Source organism: Daldinia decipiens (assembly GCF_022478715.1).
Source record: "Daldinia decipiens strain CBS 113046 unplaced genomic scaffold F4813scaffold_13, whole genome shotgun sequence".
In the NCBI taxonomy this organism is placed as follows: Eukaryota; Fungi; Ascomycota; class Sordariomycetes; order Xylariales; family Hypoxylaceae; genus Daldinia; species Daldinia decipiens.
Genome location: NW_026054556.1, coordinates 1 through 16,577, shown reverse-complemented (window position 1 = coordinate 16,577; position 16,577 = coordinate 1). Strand labels below are relative to the sequence as shown.

Below are 16,577 nucleotides of genomic sequence, written 5' to 3'. Positions count from 1 at the left end.
ATCCTAAAGAAAAAGAGGTTGACCAGAAATCATTGGCGAGGAATCCTAGATGCAGATGAAAACTGGGTATCATGGCTGTAAGTGCATATGTAGAGTTGTACTTGGATGGCGTCCATGGATCAGTGTTGATGATCAAAGTCAGGGAGATAAACCAGGCATTGGGCCCGTTGATAAAGTCAACTTGAACTGGGGTGCTGAATCGCAAATGATGAATCGCATATGAAAGCCGCAAGAGGAGTGATGCATGTAAAGTAGGCCATCGACGTAAAATATGGTCGTAAACGGGCCCCAAAATGAACCGCGACCGAGTGAGAAACTGTGTATGGAGCTTTCAACGAAAAACAATAAATGAAGAACCGTGCCGGGGGAAAAAATCCTTTTTTTCTTCTTTTTTTTCCGAATAAAGACGCGTATTAGAATCGTTGCCGAGAAACCATGAATGAAAAACTGTAAAAAAAAAGAAACCGCGAAAACCTCGTGCTGGAGTCGTAAATAAGTGACCCTTGACGAGAAACTTGAGATATAGAGCTGCGAGACTGCAGCTATGAGATCTGAGGACAATAAATGTCCAACGAGTACGAATATATCTAACCCGTCTGCTATGGTGACTTATAAAGGAGCTTGGATCCGGTCGTAGGTTCGATGTAAGGAGTCCTTGTACAGGCTTCACAGAAGTTGCATATTGCTGAGCCGGAGCCCCTGTGCCATGCTCATTGCTATAATTATATAGTTAGTAATTTTTTTTAATAAAGTTTAGGATTTTGATACGTCACATACGGTTTCCTCCCCAGTAGTATCCGGCGTCAATCGTTTCGAAGATTCTCTCATGCTCCTCAAAATCAGAAGGATCTGGCTTCTGGTAAAGAAGCGGCTCCCCATTCGCAAGATCGGCTCGCTCGCAGAGGGAACAGATACAGTCATCGCCGGGGACTGGCGGGAAAACACGAGCGATGTATTTTCTGACGCTATCATCGATGTAGTTATGGACTCCATCGACAGTCCATACCTCTTCCATATTATCCGTCCAGGTCCAACCCCAATCACAGCGTACGCCGTATTTCGTGAAGTTGGTGAGATGCCTGCGTGAATTCTTGTAGAATAACAATTCGGGATGCACGTAGTGGGGGCGCTCTAGGAGAACTCGGTGGAAACCCCATGTGCTCAGTTTCTCGATGCGTTTATGAATAGGTCGCAGAGGCAACCCCATTGCCTGTAGTTTGACTATCTCTTTGGGATAAGGTTTCCCGAGGGAATTCCAGAGTTCCCAGTCGCCTATCATCACGATATCGTTTTCAAACGAAATAAGTGGTCCCCTCACCTTACGGGAAGCCGGCATGATCTTTCCATAAAGAAGGTCTCCGTTCCTGACTCGCTTGTACATCTTAGTCGCATGGAGTTTAGCCTCCTTACAAGTAAGGAATAAGGCAGGGCAAGGAGCTGACTTGATTCTGCGTAGGCGATACGTGTCCTATAGCAACAATAGTTAGCAATTACCATCATAGAATGACGAGCATTACGAGGTTTAATATGTCTTCGGAGTAGGGCTTCCCAAACAAGCCAGGGAATTGGTTGTCACTTAAGACAGGTAAGAGAGAATAAATGAATTCTGAAACATACCACGAATCTGTCTTGTGTCCACACCGCGAAACCCCAGATCATATGTCTCAACTCCGACGGGAGTTTTGGGAACAGGTGGAATGTCTCCGGGTATGACACGGTCGGTGGAGTGTTCCGAAACTTCGTCAACCGTATATTGAATCTATCGTCATAAGTCCAGAACCACTTCTTGTGAAATCCCCCAGCTATCTGGAGGAAGATCTCGGCAATCTCCTTGATCTTCTCGGGGCTAACAAGTTTCTGACCCTCGGCAGATATATTCTTCAGAACAGTAGCATGCAATTTCGGGTACGCTTGATGCAGCTTCGTTCTGAGATACTCTTCACGATTGGTTGGCATTGCTGCCATGTCTAGTCAAATTAATACCATGTTAGATAGTACAACAAAAGCTGATAACTAAAGTAGCAGGAATTAGGTAGACATGAGTTACATTGATTTTTGGGATGGGATAAAAGCAAAATTTCATGGAGACTCACCAACCGACCTGCGGAATTTTTCCAGAATGGGTATACGGTCGATATGCCAACGAAGCTTCCTGATAATTCCGACCTCGGTTAGGTCGAGTTCTCTTGATATACCGTCGTCCTCAGTTTCGTCGGATTTGAGCATCAAATCGTGCATCATATCGTGCAACGAATGGTTAGCGGGAACAGCCGATGTAGAAGCCATCTTTGCTGCTATCTGACTTCTGTAAATTCAGGAATGACTATCTCTTATAAATAGTCAATGTGCCCTTGGGAGGTGAAATTATTCAAGAGCAGTTGGTAGATATGGGTAATGCTCAAACGCGAACTTGATGTTATCCGACTCGTGATCGAGTGCGTAAAAGAATTCAGTTGATGAAATACGCATCCAAGGCGCGCTTAGTAGTAACGGGGAAGAAACGATACCAATAGAAGGGAAGAGAGTAGCGCGTGGCAACAACGCAGAGGTACTGGCTAGTCCTTAAGGTAGAGAAGTTATCTCGGAGTGTAAGGTTGAAATATTGATGATGAAGAGGTGGAAAGTAAAGAAGGAAGGTTCAGAAAGGATGAAGAGTAATGTCCTCTCTAAGAAATCGAACTGCCTGAGGACCAAAACCAGTATTTGCGGAATTCCGAGAAGGCACCCACAAGCGCTTCTACCTACTGATGTGGTAAAAGAGGCAAGATGTCACCCATTTGTATGGTACGGAGAAGTTGGGGGAAGGTAGGCTTCTCTAGGACGCCTTCTAAGGTGGCAGCTGTGCAGTGTTTGGTTGACAAGAAGTGAATGAAAGGAAAGGAAGTAGGAAGGAAATTGCAATTCTAGCAAGTCCCACCACTTTTATGCCACCGCCTACCTTGTTGCCTTCCTCCGAGAATCAGTCAGTTGTATTTTAACGGTTTAAATTGGCAGAAAAAAGGATCACAGGTGGCAGAGGAAGTAGGTGCGGTAGTTAAGGTAACGAAGGTACTTGATATTTTGGGTACCTAAAAGATATCAATAAGTTCAAGACAGTAAGTCATATGCAGGTGTCTCTAAGTGCAATATACATCATCTACAGTCACTAAGGAGCATTTAAAAGCAACGGAAAGTACCATCTAAAACCGTACATCATATCAAGGCTGGCTTTTCCTCCTTCGTCTCTCTCAGATTAAATTACTACATGACCAGATAACTCAACACCAATACAAAAACATACATCTCGTCTAACGTTGGTGGCATCCTTCAAACTAAATTAATGATAAAATGACTCGAATTTGATGGAGTATCTTATATATACTCCTACCAGCTACCTGTAGACAAATGGGGTTACTGATGGTCAGCTGCTTATTTGGGATATCGTCGCGTGTATTTAGTTCCTGGCTCTGCAGAGGATGCCATGATATTCTCGCCTTCCTCTACTTTATTGCTTTGATATCATCGATATTTGTGCAAGGTAGAGATGGTAGGTAAGTTTTTTATGCTAATTACCTTATTTGGGTGCTTCTGAAGATTATTTATGCTCTTAGGGTGTTTTGCCAGAGCCCTACCATATTAACAAAGAAAATCACTTTCGAAGAAAAGAGTGACTCCAATATGTACATTCTTAGGATAGGAAAGAGCAATATACATATATACCTACCAATCAGTTGGTTAATTGGTTGGTACATTTATTGTCGGGGGCGAGGGAGAAGGGCTAGTTCTTGCAAACACTTTCCTGAGGATATGTGGCGCGTGAAGTTACCTAGTTTAAAGATTAATAGATAGATACCTTTTATATTTTGTTTCCCAATATTTCAAAAATTTAATTTCATAAAGTATGGCGTATTATATGTGATTAATCATATATGGTGTCCAGATCTAATAGGAACATAGTTGGTTGTGTTAAAAAGAATGAAAGAACAAGTATAACAGGCTTGAACGCACTGGCGCCCCTTTCTCTGTGACAAAATGCACATGTGATAATATTTTAGCCGTTTCTGTTAACTTTCCAGATCCGCTCCTATTCAGGCCGCTACTAAGACGTCGGAGGTTTGCTTTAAGCCGTCCGGTATTCCGCTTGCAAGGCCGGAGGGCGTCTTCCGGCCGTAAATATTGCCCCACTTTGGTCCGGCAGTGGTCCGGCGGCTAGTACGGCGGTTAGTACGGAGGTTTCTTTCAAAAGTCAGCAGCTGTCCAGTGCTTAGCTAACACCTGTCAGATGATCCAGAGATGGATGCATCGTTATCACTTATATTCAATACCATATTTTACAGGCAAAAGTAATATTGAACTTAAGAAAGACAAATTATACCTAACACCCTCCTCCACCCCACCTCCCTCCCTATCCTCATGAAAGCTTTCCCTACACAATTTTATGATTTATTTTAAAGAAGAAATATTTCATTGAAGGATTAAAGTAAACCAAAATATGCTTGTTGAATAGGTGAGCAGCAGCAGCTAAGCATGGCTAAAACTTGTTGGGAGTGACAGGAGTCTCCCTATGTACGGTAACTTTTTTTTGAAATGGGCATCTATACACTTACTGATTGAGCGAATTCCTAATGCATTATATCAAGCTAGAGTGATTTCCTCGGCCATATTACCTAGTAACTTGCCCTGAAACTTTTGTATTTCCTTTGAAATATACTAGTGGTAATTACGTGATTTCTTTAGCAAATAAGCTCCAATAATTACCCCTATAACCGATTTTACTCCCTGCTTCCAAAGTTTCAACTTCGTTAAGCCGTATAGTCTCGTCTACGTCTTCACGTCTGGCTCGTCGCGTCCCACGTATTCCTTGAACTTCAACAGATCTGTGGCAAATTTGATTTCATCCTTGAGGAAGTCCTGGGCGTCTTGGCTATAAGTTGAGGGGTCGTTGCTGTACTTCTCGATATATAGACGAATGGTTGCACCGGATGATCCAGTTCCTGAAAGTCTGACAACGACTCGACTGCCGCTATCGAAGCGGGCGTAAAGACCCTGGTTTGAAGCGACGGAGCCATCCAGGTCAGTATAGGAGAAGTTACCAGCGTCAGTTACCGTGCGTTCTGTTAAACGTATGTCAGTATAAATTTTAGCTTACAGCCTAGGACAGTGTTTACATACCCCCTATCTTGCTTCCCTTAAAGTTAGGATCGGCGACAAGGTCTTCTAGTGTTTTGACAACCTTGTTTGCGCCGTCAGAGTCAACATTTTCGTAGTCGTAGCGGGTAAAGAACACCCGGCCATAGGTCTTCCAGAAGTCCTGCTGAATCTGTTTGATGCTTGGCTTAGTCTCGGGGTGGGCCTCCCCTAAACCGGCAATGATGTTAAGCCATGCTACGACAGCCCATAGTCCATCCTTCTCGCGAACATGGTTGCTACCGGTACCGAAGCTCTCCTCACCACAGATACTTAACTTATTTGCGTCGAAAAGGGCACAGAAGAATTTCCAACCTGTTGGTACCTCGTAGGAGTTCAGACCTTGAGCCTTAGCAACAAGATCGACAGCTCCAGACGTTGGCATACTGCGGGCTAATCCATACACACCCTGTTTCTTGAAGTAGGGGATGAGTTGTGCATGGTGGGCTATGATCGCTAGACTATCACCGGGTGATACGAACGCTCCGGCACCATAGATCATGTTTCGGTCACCATCACCATCAGACGCTGCACCGAAGGGGATAGAATTCTTATCGACGACTTCCACTAGAGAATGAGCGTAGGTGAGATTGGGGTCTGGGTGCCCACCGTTGAAATCGGGTTTGGGGACACAGTTTTGGGTAGAGTCGGAGAGTCCTAACTCCTGCTCGAAGATTGCTTTTCCATATGGACCTGTAACACCGTGTAGACCATCGAAGAGAACCTTGAAGTCGGGGTTTTCGGTGAAGAACTTCTTGATTAGGGGGAAGTCAAAGATATCCTTGAGCATCTGGACATAGTCTGCTGTGCTGTCGACGATTTCGACTTCTAGGCTACCGTAGGTCTTGGTCCCAACTGTAGTTATATCTACGTCGGGAATATCGGCAACCTTGTAGGAGGTGAGGGTTTTTGAGGCTTCGAAAATCTTGTTCGTTACACTTTCCGGAGCGGGACCGCCATTGGACAGGTTATACTTGATGCCGAAATCTTGGTCGGGACCTGTGAAAGCCACAGATTAGGAATGTAATTGTAATTGAATGTAATGGACTTACCACCGGGGTTGTGACTGGCAGTCAAGAGAATGCCTCCCGTAGCCTTTCGTTTTCGAATGACATGACTAGCAGCCGGGGTAGACAAAATGCCATTCTGGCCAATTAACAACTTCTTGACCCCGTATCCGGCACCAATCTTCGCAATTAGCTGGATAACCTCGGGGTTCCAGAATCGGCCATCACCTCCGATAACCAGGAATGAACCTGAGATGTTGAATTTCAGCGATTGTTGCTGTGTGTGTTCAGTGTATATTGAAGATACTCACCCTCGACGCCTTCGGGGATAGAGAGGAGAATGCTGGCAACAAAGGACTCGCTATAGTGAGGTTTTTGGAAAACCTTGACCTTTTTTCGAAGACCTGAGCTAGAGGTGTGTTAGTAATCGGGCGTAGAGTAAAATAATGTTCTGACGATAGCGACAGCGACAGCGGGGTAGCTTTGAATAGAGCTATTTACGCACGTTCCAGGCTTCTGATCGGTAAAGGGCTTGAACTCGACGGTTTTGACGCTCATGATGATATCTATCTCGAACTGAGATTATAAATAAGTGCAGAATAAAATCAAGCAGTTCACTTGCGTACGGGAACTTGGAAAGACTCGCGAAGTTATGAAAATGGAAACTTGTTCAGGGGATGAGGGGACATCAATAAAAAACATATGACGACGTTGTTAGTGGGGTAGCGTACAAGCTACCCTCCTTAGTTCCTATTACCATAGTACATACAAGTTACACAACACATCACTACTTTAAGGTTGCGACAAATAAAACGATCCAATAAGGCAATGTGATCTCATTAAGTGTGGTGGAGTATAAACACCAAGGAAGTGGCCGACCTAATATTCAACATAGTACTTGCTTAACATCTGCCTCAGATATAGAAATAAATAGAAAGGTGCTACATACCTAACGGCAGCATGGTGCGCTGATGGGATCCACATCGTACATTAAGCCCTCCCTATCAACAAATCAGCATATAAATCAATCAACTCTGTTACTTTGCATTGCCATGAGAACATCTTAGGTGCCTGTTGGGCAAGACGATATTAGAAGGGTTCCATTATTAACCAAACAATTTGCCACACGGAAATTTCTGCCCAATGCTTTTTTTTTTTCATATACTAATGAAATGAATTGACGAATCTATATTAATGATGGACCGCATCCCGCCTTTTCCGATACCGCGACAGACGCCGTCGTGAACGCCATGCTGAAAATTGGAGATATTTCGATACTGTATCATCTATTCTACTGGATACAATATTAAAACACTTTGAGGGATTTGAGCTATACGCCCATTGTTAGACTACCAGCTACGTAATATAGTCTACCCTTGACTTGTCCCGTCGTTTGCTTTATCAACGTGCTCAACGGCGTGGTCGAAAATCACCTCCTTGTAATATCGAGCCTCAGCAATACTCTCGAGGATATCCTCTTTCGCTTGGTGCAGTCCCTGCTTTGTCGGTGCATTTTTTATAATGCTTCTAGGACACCATCGCCGCGCGGCCTCCTTTAGAGTGCTGACATCCAGGATTCGGTGATGTAGGTAACTGACTACTTTCTTGTACGGCTCTTTTCGAAGGAATGCTCGGTCTGCGTGTACACTATTGCCGGCCAACACTGCGCCTCGCTCTGGTACATATTTCTTAATGTATGCTAGCAATTCATCTGCTGCTTGTTCAGGGGTCACCTTAGAGGACACCACGGCAGCCGTCAAGCCGCTATTCCCATGCGTCCGCGTACACCATTCGTCCATCTTGTCCATCCTCTCCTGTGACTGGTGGATGACGGTTCCCCAACCATTATCGTCTAAGACATCTAGCGTACCCGATGTGATAATACAGAAAATCTCAATGATTTCCTCACGATCAGGGTCAAGACCCGTCATCTAGCCCCTAATGTATTAGCTTCGTCATCATAAATCTGCGTACTGAGAGACGTATGGAACTTATTACCTCGCAGTCAATCCATACTAGCGCACCATTGCTTGCCATGGTTATTCGAGAAAGAGAGAACTTATGGTTAGTGATGAAAATGAGGATACAATTGTAACCGTAAATACGATGCGTTGATGCCCATTGTCATTTTATTGGGGGAGCAAATAATAGCGGTTAGTCTTTTTTTAATTTTATACATGATTATATAATCGATAGGAAATGGCATGCGAATTATAGCATAACACTAAACACACACCCGTGTGGAAGTTAGGCATTTAGGGCGATGGAAACAACCCAAGGAAATCCAACAAGATTTTATAAGAAAAAAAAAAACTGGCGTATACGGGTTACCTACATTGGTATATATCCTAACAATATCGCTCAGGAAAGAGAAGGTATATACAAACCAGCTAGCTTGCAGCTGTTAACGATATTATGACAGTTTCCACTACAGTTAGCCAATGGAATAGAACCTATCAACAATTTTTCTAGTTATACTAAACATTCTATACTTAGTCCGAGTTAACTGCTATTTGTTTAGGAAATAACTCTTATTACTCTTATGTACAAGTAAACGTGTGCACCCCTTGGCTAAGAAAGCCAATGACTCATTAGTGAACGAGCTACGGATTAGTAGAATCTATAAATATAATAAACCCCTGAAACATCTTGAGTAAACCCCCGAGCTTATACGTCCGCCCATCTCACATCAAAATCTTAGCAATAATGTCAGCTACTCACGATTTACCTTCTCAATCTGTCCGCTACCTACCCACGAATGAGGCTTACGACCGATGGGCGGCAGTTTACGATACAGACGGCAATTTTTTACAGGCGCTAGATACTATTGAGCTTAAGGCACTGTTCTCGAAGTTCCTGCTATCTATCACTTCCCCAAGGCCATGGCGTGTCGTCGACCTCGGCTGTGGCACAGGCCGAAACACCATGTTGCTTCTCGATGTTCCTGATGTTGCAGAGGTGGTCGCGCTAGACTCTAGCAAAGGCATGCTTGATGTCGCGAGATCACGACTACAGAAGGCAGATGATGTTGTTGGTATATCAATTAACAGCCCAGCGCGGGCAGCTCCGAAACTGCATCTCGAAGTGTTCGATATGTTGACTGCGTCATCTCCCCCGGTTGTCGCACAGCAAGCAGACGGAGTGATCTCTACTCTAGTCATTGAGCACATACCTTTGCCAACATTCTTCTCTCAGGTCTCGCAGATCCTAAAGCCGGGCGGTGTGCTTCTACTGACCAATATGCACGAGCAAATGGGTGCAATTAGCCAAGCCGGGTTCGTCGACGCTAATACGGGCAAGAAGATTCGGCCGACGAGCTACACGCATAGTTTAGCCGATGTAGTGGCCGAAGCAAATAAACATGGATTTGATATTGAAAGAGTTGGCGAAGGAGAAGGAGAAGGAGAGGGGATCCGAGAGAGAGCAGTGGAAGACGATATGGTTGAAGGGTTGGGACCTAGGAGTAAGAAGTGGGTGGGTATAATGTGCTGGTTTGGTGGCTTATTCAGGAAAAAGAGAGCTTAGATGAATACTACATGTTAACCTAGGTAGTGAGCTCCTACAAGAAAGGACTAGACTAAGAATTTGGGGTATGCATTTGGCTGTCAGTGATGACTCAAATTTGTAACGCGGGGAGTTGAGTAAAGCTGCGAATTGCAAGCCATATATACCATAGCGGAGGTAGGTAGGTCCATATAACTATTCCGTAAATATAATATTATTTTATCCGGTAAAACTATTCCATAAAAACTATATATTATAATTAATTTATTACATTTTATTAAATAAAACTATTTTATACTATGAAATTATTTTATATATTAAATCATTTTATATTATTTAATTATTTTATATATTAAAATTATTTTATTAATTATAATTATTACATTTATGTTGCACGGTGCACGGGCCCCATAGGCATAAGTGTAGCGTAGCCGCCACACCGGTTATGGATAATTAAAATATTAACCACTTTTATTATATAAATATTAATTATAAAAAAGATACGTTTTTTACATCTTATATTAAAAAAAAACTTTTTAATAACATTTAAATTATTATATATATTTAAATAATATTAATAATTATTTAATAATTATAAGTTTAGTTTATATTTAAGTTTTATTATAATTATATAATAATAAATGTAAATATTTTTTTTATTTTTTTTATTACAAAATTATCGGAATAATTACTTTATTTTTATATTATTATAATAAACTTATATAATAAAAACTTATTTAAAACTATTTTTTTAATTCTTACGGTTTTTTTAAATACCAGATATAATTATCCGCATTAAATATTAAAAGTAAAGTAAAATATTTTATAACTTAACATTTAAAAATAAATAAACCCCGAAAAATATGTATTTATTTTAAACTTTACCAAACAGATTAAAACTCCTATATTGGAAATAGTTAAATAAAACAAAATAAATATATTTAAATAAATTAAAACTAATCGTTAAAGCGGTAACATATTTTTTAAAAATATTTAAAACATCGATATTATAATTTTAAATATTACAACATTAAATAAAAATTTTAATAAAGTTTTAAAATAATATGCAATTATTTAAACGAAAGAAATAATTAATATTTTAACAATAAATTAAATATTATAATATATTTAAAAACGGTTAAAAATTATTATTAAATAAGAATTAATATTTCTTATAAAATATGATATATCATTTTAACGTTTAAATCTTTGTAAAAAGCTTTAAATAATTAATGATAATATTATATTTTAAAAAAATTATAAAAATTTATTAATTAAATAAAATATATAAGATAAATATGTAAAATAAGGTTATAAGTTATAAATATAAAAAAGTAACAAATATATTTATATTAAATATATAATTAAATGATAATAATTATAACTATTTAATTAAAAAAATATAATAAATATTAGATTTTTATATAGTTTATAATTAAAGATTATATAATAATATTTTTATTTTTAATAATATAATATTATATTAGTTTAATACTTTTTAAAATTAATAATATTAATAATAATAAAATAATTTTAATAAAAAATATTTTAATTTAACATATAAATTATTAATTAAAGTATTTTTAATAATAATAAATTAATTTAATTATTAAAGTTGTTTATATTTTTATTTTTTATTTTTAATTTTAATTTATTTAATATAGTTTTTAGTTTAATTAATTATGTTTTTAAGTTTTAACTTAATTTGTTTAAGTTATTTTTTTTAAATTTATCTTAACTTAATTAATTTATTAAAAAATTAAATTATAATTAAATAATAATAATTTTATATATATTAATAATGAACTGGTGTTAAGGTATTAAATGACTTTAACCTTAATCATGTAATTATATTTTTAATATAAGTATTATTTATAATTGCATATATTTATTTTATATAATATCATTTATTTTTAATATAAGTTATTCCTTTTTTTCATTATTATCATTATTTAAAAATCTTTAATATTAAGTTTAATAAGGTTTAATTTAAAGTTAAAACGTTTAAGTTTTATTTAATAATAACTTTTAATAATTTAAATCTGTAATATTAATTTTAAAAAAACCGTTATTATTAAACAAGAGTTAGTGTTTTTTACAAAGTATAACATATCACTTCAACGTTTAAATCCTCATAAAAGGCTTTAAATAACTAATGATAGCATTATACTTTAAAAAAACTATAAAAATCTATTAATTAAATAAAATATATAAAATAAATACATAAAATAAAACTATAAGTTATAAATATAAGAAAATAATAAATATATTTATATTAAATATATAATTAAATAATAATAATTATGGCTATTTAATTAAAAGAATATAATAAATATTAAACCTTTATATAACTTGTAACTTAAGATTACATAATAATATCCTTGTTTTTAGCAATGTGGCATTATACCAGTTCATTATTGTCGAAAATACCTTATTATAGCTTAATTAATAATTATTATAAAGTTTATAATATATTAATTAATAGTTAGTTTTACAATAACTTTATCGATATTTTTAACCGATAGTTTAAATATAAGTTAAATGATTTAATTAAATAATTTAAACTTTATATTAATTATATTAATTTATTTAAAAATATTTGCTTATTAGTTAATTTAATTATGTTTTAATATATTAATTAATTAATATAATATAATATAACCTTATTTATAACTTTATTAATAACTTTAACGATTATGTTATTTATTAATTAAGTTAATATAATTTTTAATATCGATATTTTTATATTTTAAGTTAAGATATATAATGAATAAGAGTTGGTATCTTTTATAAAATATGACATATCACTTCAATGTTTAGATCTTCGTAAAAGGCCTTAAATAGTTAATAATAATATTATACTTTAAAAGAATTATAAAGATTTATTAATTGAATAAGATATATAAGATAAATATATAAAATAAAATTATAAGTTATAAATATAAAGAAGTAATAAATATATTTATATTAAATGTATAATTAAAAAATAATAATTATAGTTATTTAATTAAAAGAATATAATAAATAATTAAACCTTTATATGGCTTATAACTTAAGATTATATAATAATACCTTTGTTTTTAATAATGTGGCACCATATTAATTTAATAAGATACGATATAATTTAAGAAGTATTATTATATTAAGATTTAATTATAAGTTAGTTTAAGATATATAAAAGCCATAACGCATTTTAACTAGTTAAATATTAAGAAATAAAAGGTAGTGAACAAGAGTTGGTGTCTCCTACAGAATATAACATATCACTTTAACGTCTAGATCCTTATAAAAGGCCTTAAACAGCTGATAATAGCACTATATTCTGAAAGAACTATAAAGATCTACTAATCGAATAGGATATATAAAATAAATATGCAAAATAAAATTATAAGCTATAAATATGGAAAAATAACAAATATATCTATATTAAATATATAATTAAATAATAATAATCGTGGCTATTTAATCAAAAGAATATAATAAATATTAAACCTTTATATGGCTTATAACTTAAGATTACATAATAATACCTTTACTCTTGGTAATGTGGCACCACACCAGTTCAGTAGTTTTATTAAATGCGTAAAGGATATAGGGATAAAGTTGGCAAAAGTATTAATAATTATTATATTTAAAGTTATGTTTAAAGTTATTTAAAAATAATATATAATACTTTTTAAGTTATATTATATTTAATATACGAAACGATCAGTTATAAGAAGTTAATAATAAAGGAAGTAAATTAATTAATCGATAAGTTATTAAGTTTATTATAAAGAAAATAAAAACTTAATTAATATTAAAGTTTATTTAAATTAATATTAAAATATTAAAGGAGGTAAATAGTTTAATTACGAGGGTTATACGATATTAAGATAAAAAAGGGAATGAAATTAATTAAGTTTATTATAAAAAAGGTAAAATTATATAACGATCTTTTATATAATCTTTATACGATAATTTTTATATTATAATTTTTATATATATTTAATTCGATAATAAATATTACGATTAAATCTATTATTATATAATTTTATATAATTAAAAGATATAATTTAATGATATAAGATATTTAATTAATGGATTTTAATTAAATTAGTTAAATTATATAGTATATAAATTTATTTAAAATATAATTTAAAACTTAATAATATTTAAGATATTAAAAAGGTTATATTATAAAGTTAATAATTAAAAGCTTTAATAGCTTTAATAGCTTAAATAGTGCGAAAATTTTTTTTAAAGTTTAAGATTTAATTTTTACTTATATTATTTTTTTTTTAAAATCCCAACCTTTATTTCATAGGTTAAATTTAATCTTATAACTTTAATAAAATTTGAAAAAAGGTTATAAACTGGTGTTAAGATATTAAATAATTTTAACCTTAATCATATAATTATATTTTTAATATAAATATTATTTATAATTGTATACACTTATTTTACATAATATTATTTACTTTTAATATAAATCATTCCTTTCTTTTATCATTTTTATCATTTAAAAGTCTTTAATATCAGGTTTAATAAAGCTTAATTTAAAGTTAAGACGTTTAAGTCTTATTTAATAACTTATATATATAAAATAAATTCTTTATATTTATATTAATTAATTTTATATGGTTTAGAATTATATTAAATAAGATTTAAAAGTCTTGGCTTTAGATTAAGTTTTATTAAACTTAATATTAAAGATTTTTAAAATGATAAAAATGAAAAAAAGGAATTATTTATATTAAAAGTGGATGATATTATGTAAAATGGATATATGCGATTATAAATAATATTTATATTAAAAATATAATTATATGATTAAGGTTAAAATTATTTAATATTTTAGTATTAGTTTATAATTTTCTTTTAAATTTTATTAAAGTTATAAGATTAAATTTAACTTATAAAATAAAGGTTGGAATTTTAAAAAAAAAATAATATAAATAAAGATTAAATCTTAAACTTTAAAAAAAAATTTCGTATTACTTAAGTTATTAAAACTATTAATCATTAGTTTTATAATATAACCTTTTTAATATTTTAAATATTATGAAACTAGTATGGTGCCACATTACCAAAAGTAAAGGTATTATTATATAATCTTAAGTTATAAACCATATAAAGGTTTAATATTTATTGTATTTTTTTAATTAAATAACCACAATTATTATTATTTAATTATGTATTTAATATAAATATATTTGTTATTTTTTTATATTTATAGCTTATGGTTTTATTTTACATATTTATTTTATATATTTTATTCGATTAGTAAATTTTTATAGTTCTTTTAAAATATAATATTATTATTAACTATTTAAAGCCTTTTATAAGGATTTAAACATTAAAATGATATGTTATACTTTATAAAAAATACCAATTCTTATTCATTATTAAGTTTTAAATTATATTTTAAATAAATTTATATATTATGTAATTTAATTAATTTAATTAAAATTTATTAATTAAATATTTTATATTATTAAATTATATCCTTTAACCATATAAAATTGTATAATAACGGGTTTAATTGTAATATTTGTTATTAAATTAAATATATATAAAGATTATGGTATAAAGATTGTATAAAAAGATTGTTATACGATTTTATTTCTTTTATAATAAATTTAGTAATTTATTAACCAATTGGTTGGTTAAGTTTTTACCTTTTTTATTATTAATTTCTTATAATTAATTATCTTATATATTAGATATAATATAATTTAAAAAATATTATATATTATTTTTAAATAATTTTAAATATAATTTTAAACGTGGTAATTGTTAATATTTTTACCAACTTTATTCTTATATTTTTTACGTATTTAATAAAGCTACCTTTTATTTTTTAATATTTAATTAATTAAGATATATTATAACCTTTATATATCTTAAAATTAATAATTAAATCTTAATATAATAATATTTTTTAAATCCTATCGTATCTTATATATTTTAATTTAAAATATAAAAATATTAATATTTTAAAGATTATATTAATTAATTAATATATTAAAATATAATTAAATTAATTAATAAGCAAATATCTTTAAATAAACTAATATAATTAATATAAGGTTTAAATTATTTAATTAGGTTATTTAGTTTATATTTAAGTTATTAGTTAAAAGTATTGATAAAACTATCGTGGGCTTTATGGGCTATTGATCAAGTTACGATAAGGTATTTTTAATAATAATAGTTTTTTTAAGATTAATATTGCAGGTTTAAGTTATTAAGGGTTGTTATTAAATAAGATTTAAAAGTTTTAACTTTAGATCAAACCTTATTAAATTTAATATCAAGGGTTTTTAAGATAATAAAAATAAAATAAAAGAATGACTTATATTAAAAATAAATAATATTATATAAAATGGGTGTGTACAACCATAAATAGTACTTATATTAAAAATATAATTATATGATTAAAATTAAAATCACTTAATACCTTAACATTAATTTAATATAAATAATATTTATTTAAATTTTTAATTAATATATTATTATTATTAATAATTAATTTAATTAATTATTTTAAGATTTTTAATATATTTAAAACTTTAATTTATTATTTTGTTAATATTTTTAGTTTAATTTTAATAATAAAGATTTTTCATTATAATTTATATTTAAGTATAAGATTTATATATTTTAAAAGTTGTAAAAATATTGATAATATTAATTTTAATTTTTCATAATTATTTTTTATTACTTATTAATATAATTAATTTATTAATTTATTTTATTTTTAATTATGTTAAATATATAAATGGCGAAGAAATAATAATATAAATTATTTATTATTTTTTTTATTTTTTTTAAATTTAATAAATTAATAAATATTAAAAAAACTATTATTTTAAAGTAATTTTTTAAGATTCTTTTTATTTTTATATTAAAATCCTT

The 16,577-nt window shown here is 31.5% G+C and overlaps 4 protein-coding genes across 4 annotated transcripts; 1 reads left to right on the top strand and 3 right to left on the bottom strand.

Moving 5' to 3' along the window:
* Positions 1-653: 653 nt before the first annotated feature.
* F4813DRAFT_395695 (uncharacterized protein) lies at positions 654-2,286 on the bottom strand (the record flags this gene model as incomplete). Its single annotated transcript, XM_049247732.1, has 4 exons — positions 654-716; positions 778-1,468; positions 1,618-1,967; positions 2,094-2,286. 4 exons carry the CDS (start codon positions 2,284-2,286, stop codon positions 667-669), a joined length of 1,284 nt encoding a protein of 427 aa, XP_049100270.1. The 3' UTR covers positions 654-666.
* Positions 2,287-4,447: 2,161 nt separating this feature from the next.
* On the bottom strand, positions 4,448-6,918 carry F4813DRAFT_356426 (phosphoglucomutase 2). Its single transcript, XM_049242976.1, has 5 exons — positions 6,679-6,918; positions 6,485-6,582; positions 6,219-6,422; positions 5,152-6,165; positions 4,448-5,093 (listed from the first exon to the last, which is right to left on the bottom strand). Exons 1-5 carry the CDS (start codon positions 6,729-6,731, stop codon positions 4,801-4,803), a joined length of 1,662 nt encoding a protein of 553 aa, XP_049100269.1. The 5' UTR covers positions 6,732-6,918; the 3' UTR covers positions 4,448-4,800.
* A 473-nt stretch (positions 6,919-7,391) lies between these two features.
* F4813DRAFT_45582 (ribonuclease H-like protein) lies at positions 7,392-8,458 on the bottom strand. The gene is made up of 2 exons (XM_049248507.1): positions 8,172-8,458; positions 7,392-8,104 (listed from the first exon to the last, which is right to left on the bottom strand). Exons 1-2 carry the CDS (start codon positions 8,208-8,210, stop codon positions 7,544-7,546), a joined length of 600 nt encoding a protein of 199 aa, XP_049100268.1. The 5' UTR covers positions 8,211-8,458; the 3' UTR covers positions 7,392-7,543.
* Positions 8,459-8,567: 109 nt separating this feature from the next.
* On the top strand, positions 8,568-9,918 carry F4813DRAFT_356424 (putative methyltransferase). Its single transcript, XM_049242975.1, has one exon. The coding sequence runs from the start codon at positions 8,880-8,882 to the stop codon at positions 9,696-9,698; it is 819 nt and encodes a 272-aa protein (XP_049100267.1). The 5' UTR covers positions 8,568-8,879; the 3' UTR covers positions 9,699-9,918.
* Positions 9,919-16,577: the final 6,659 nt, after the last annotated feature.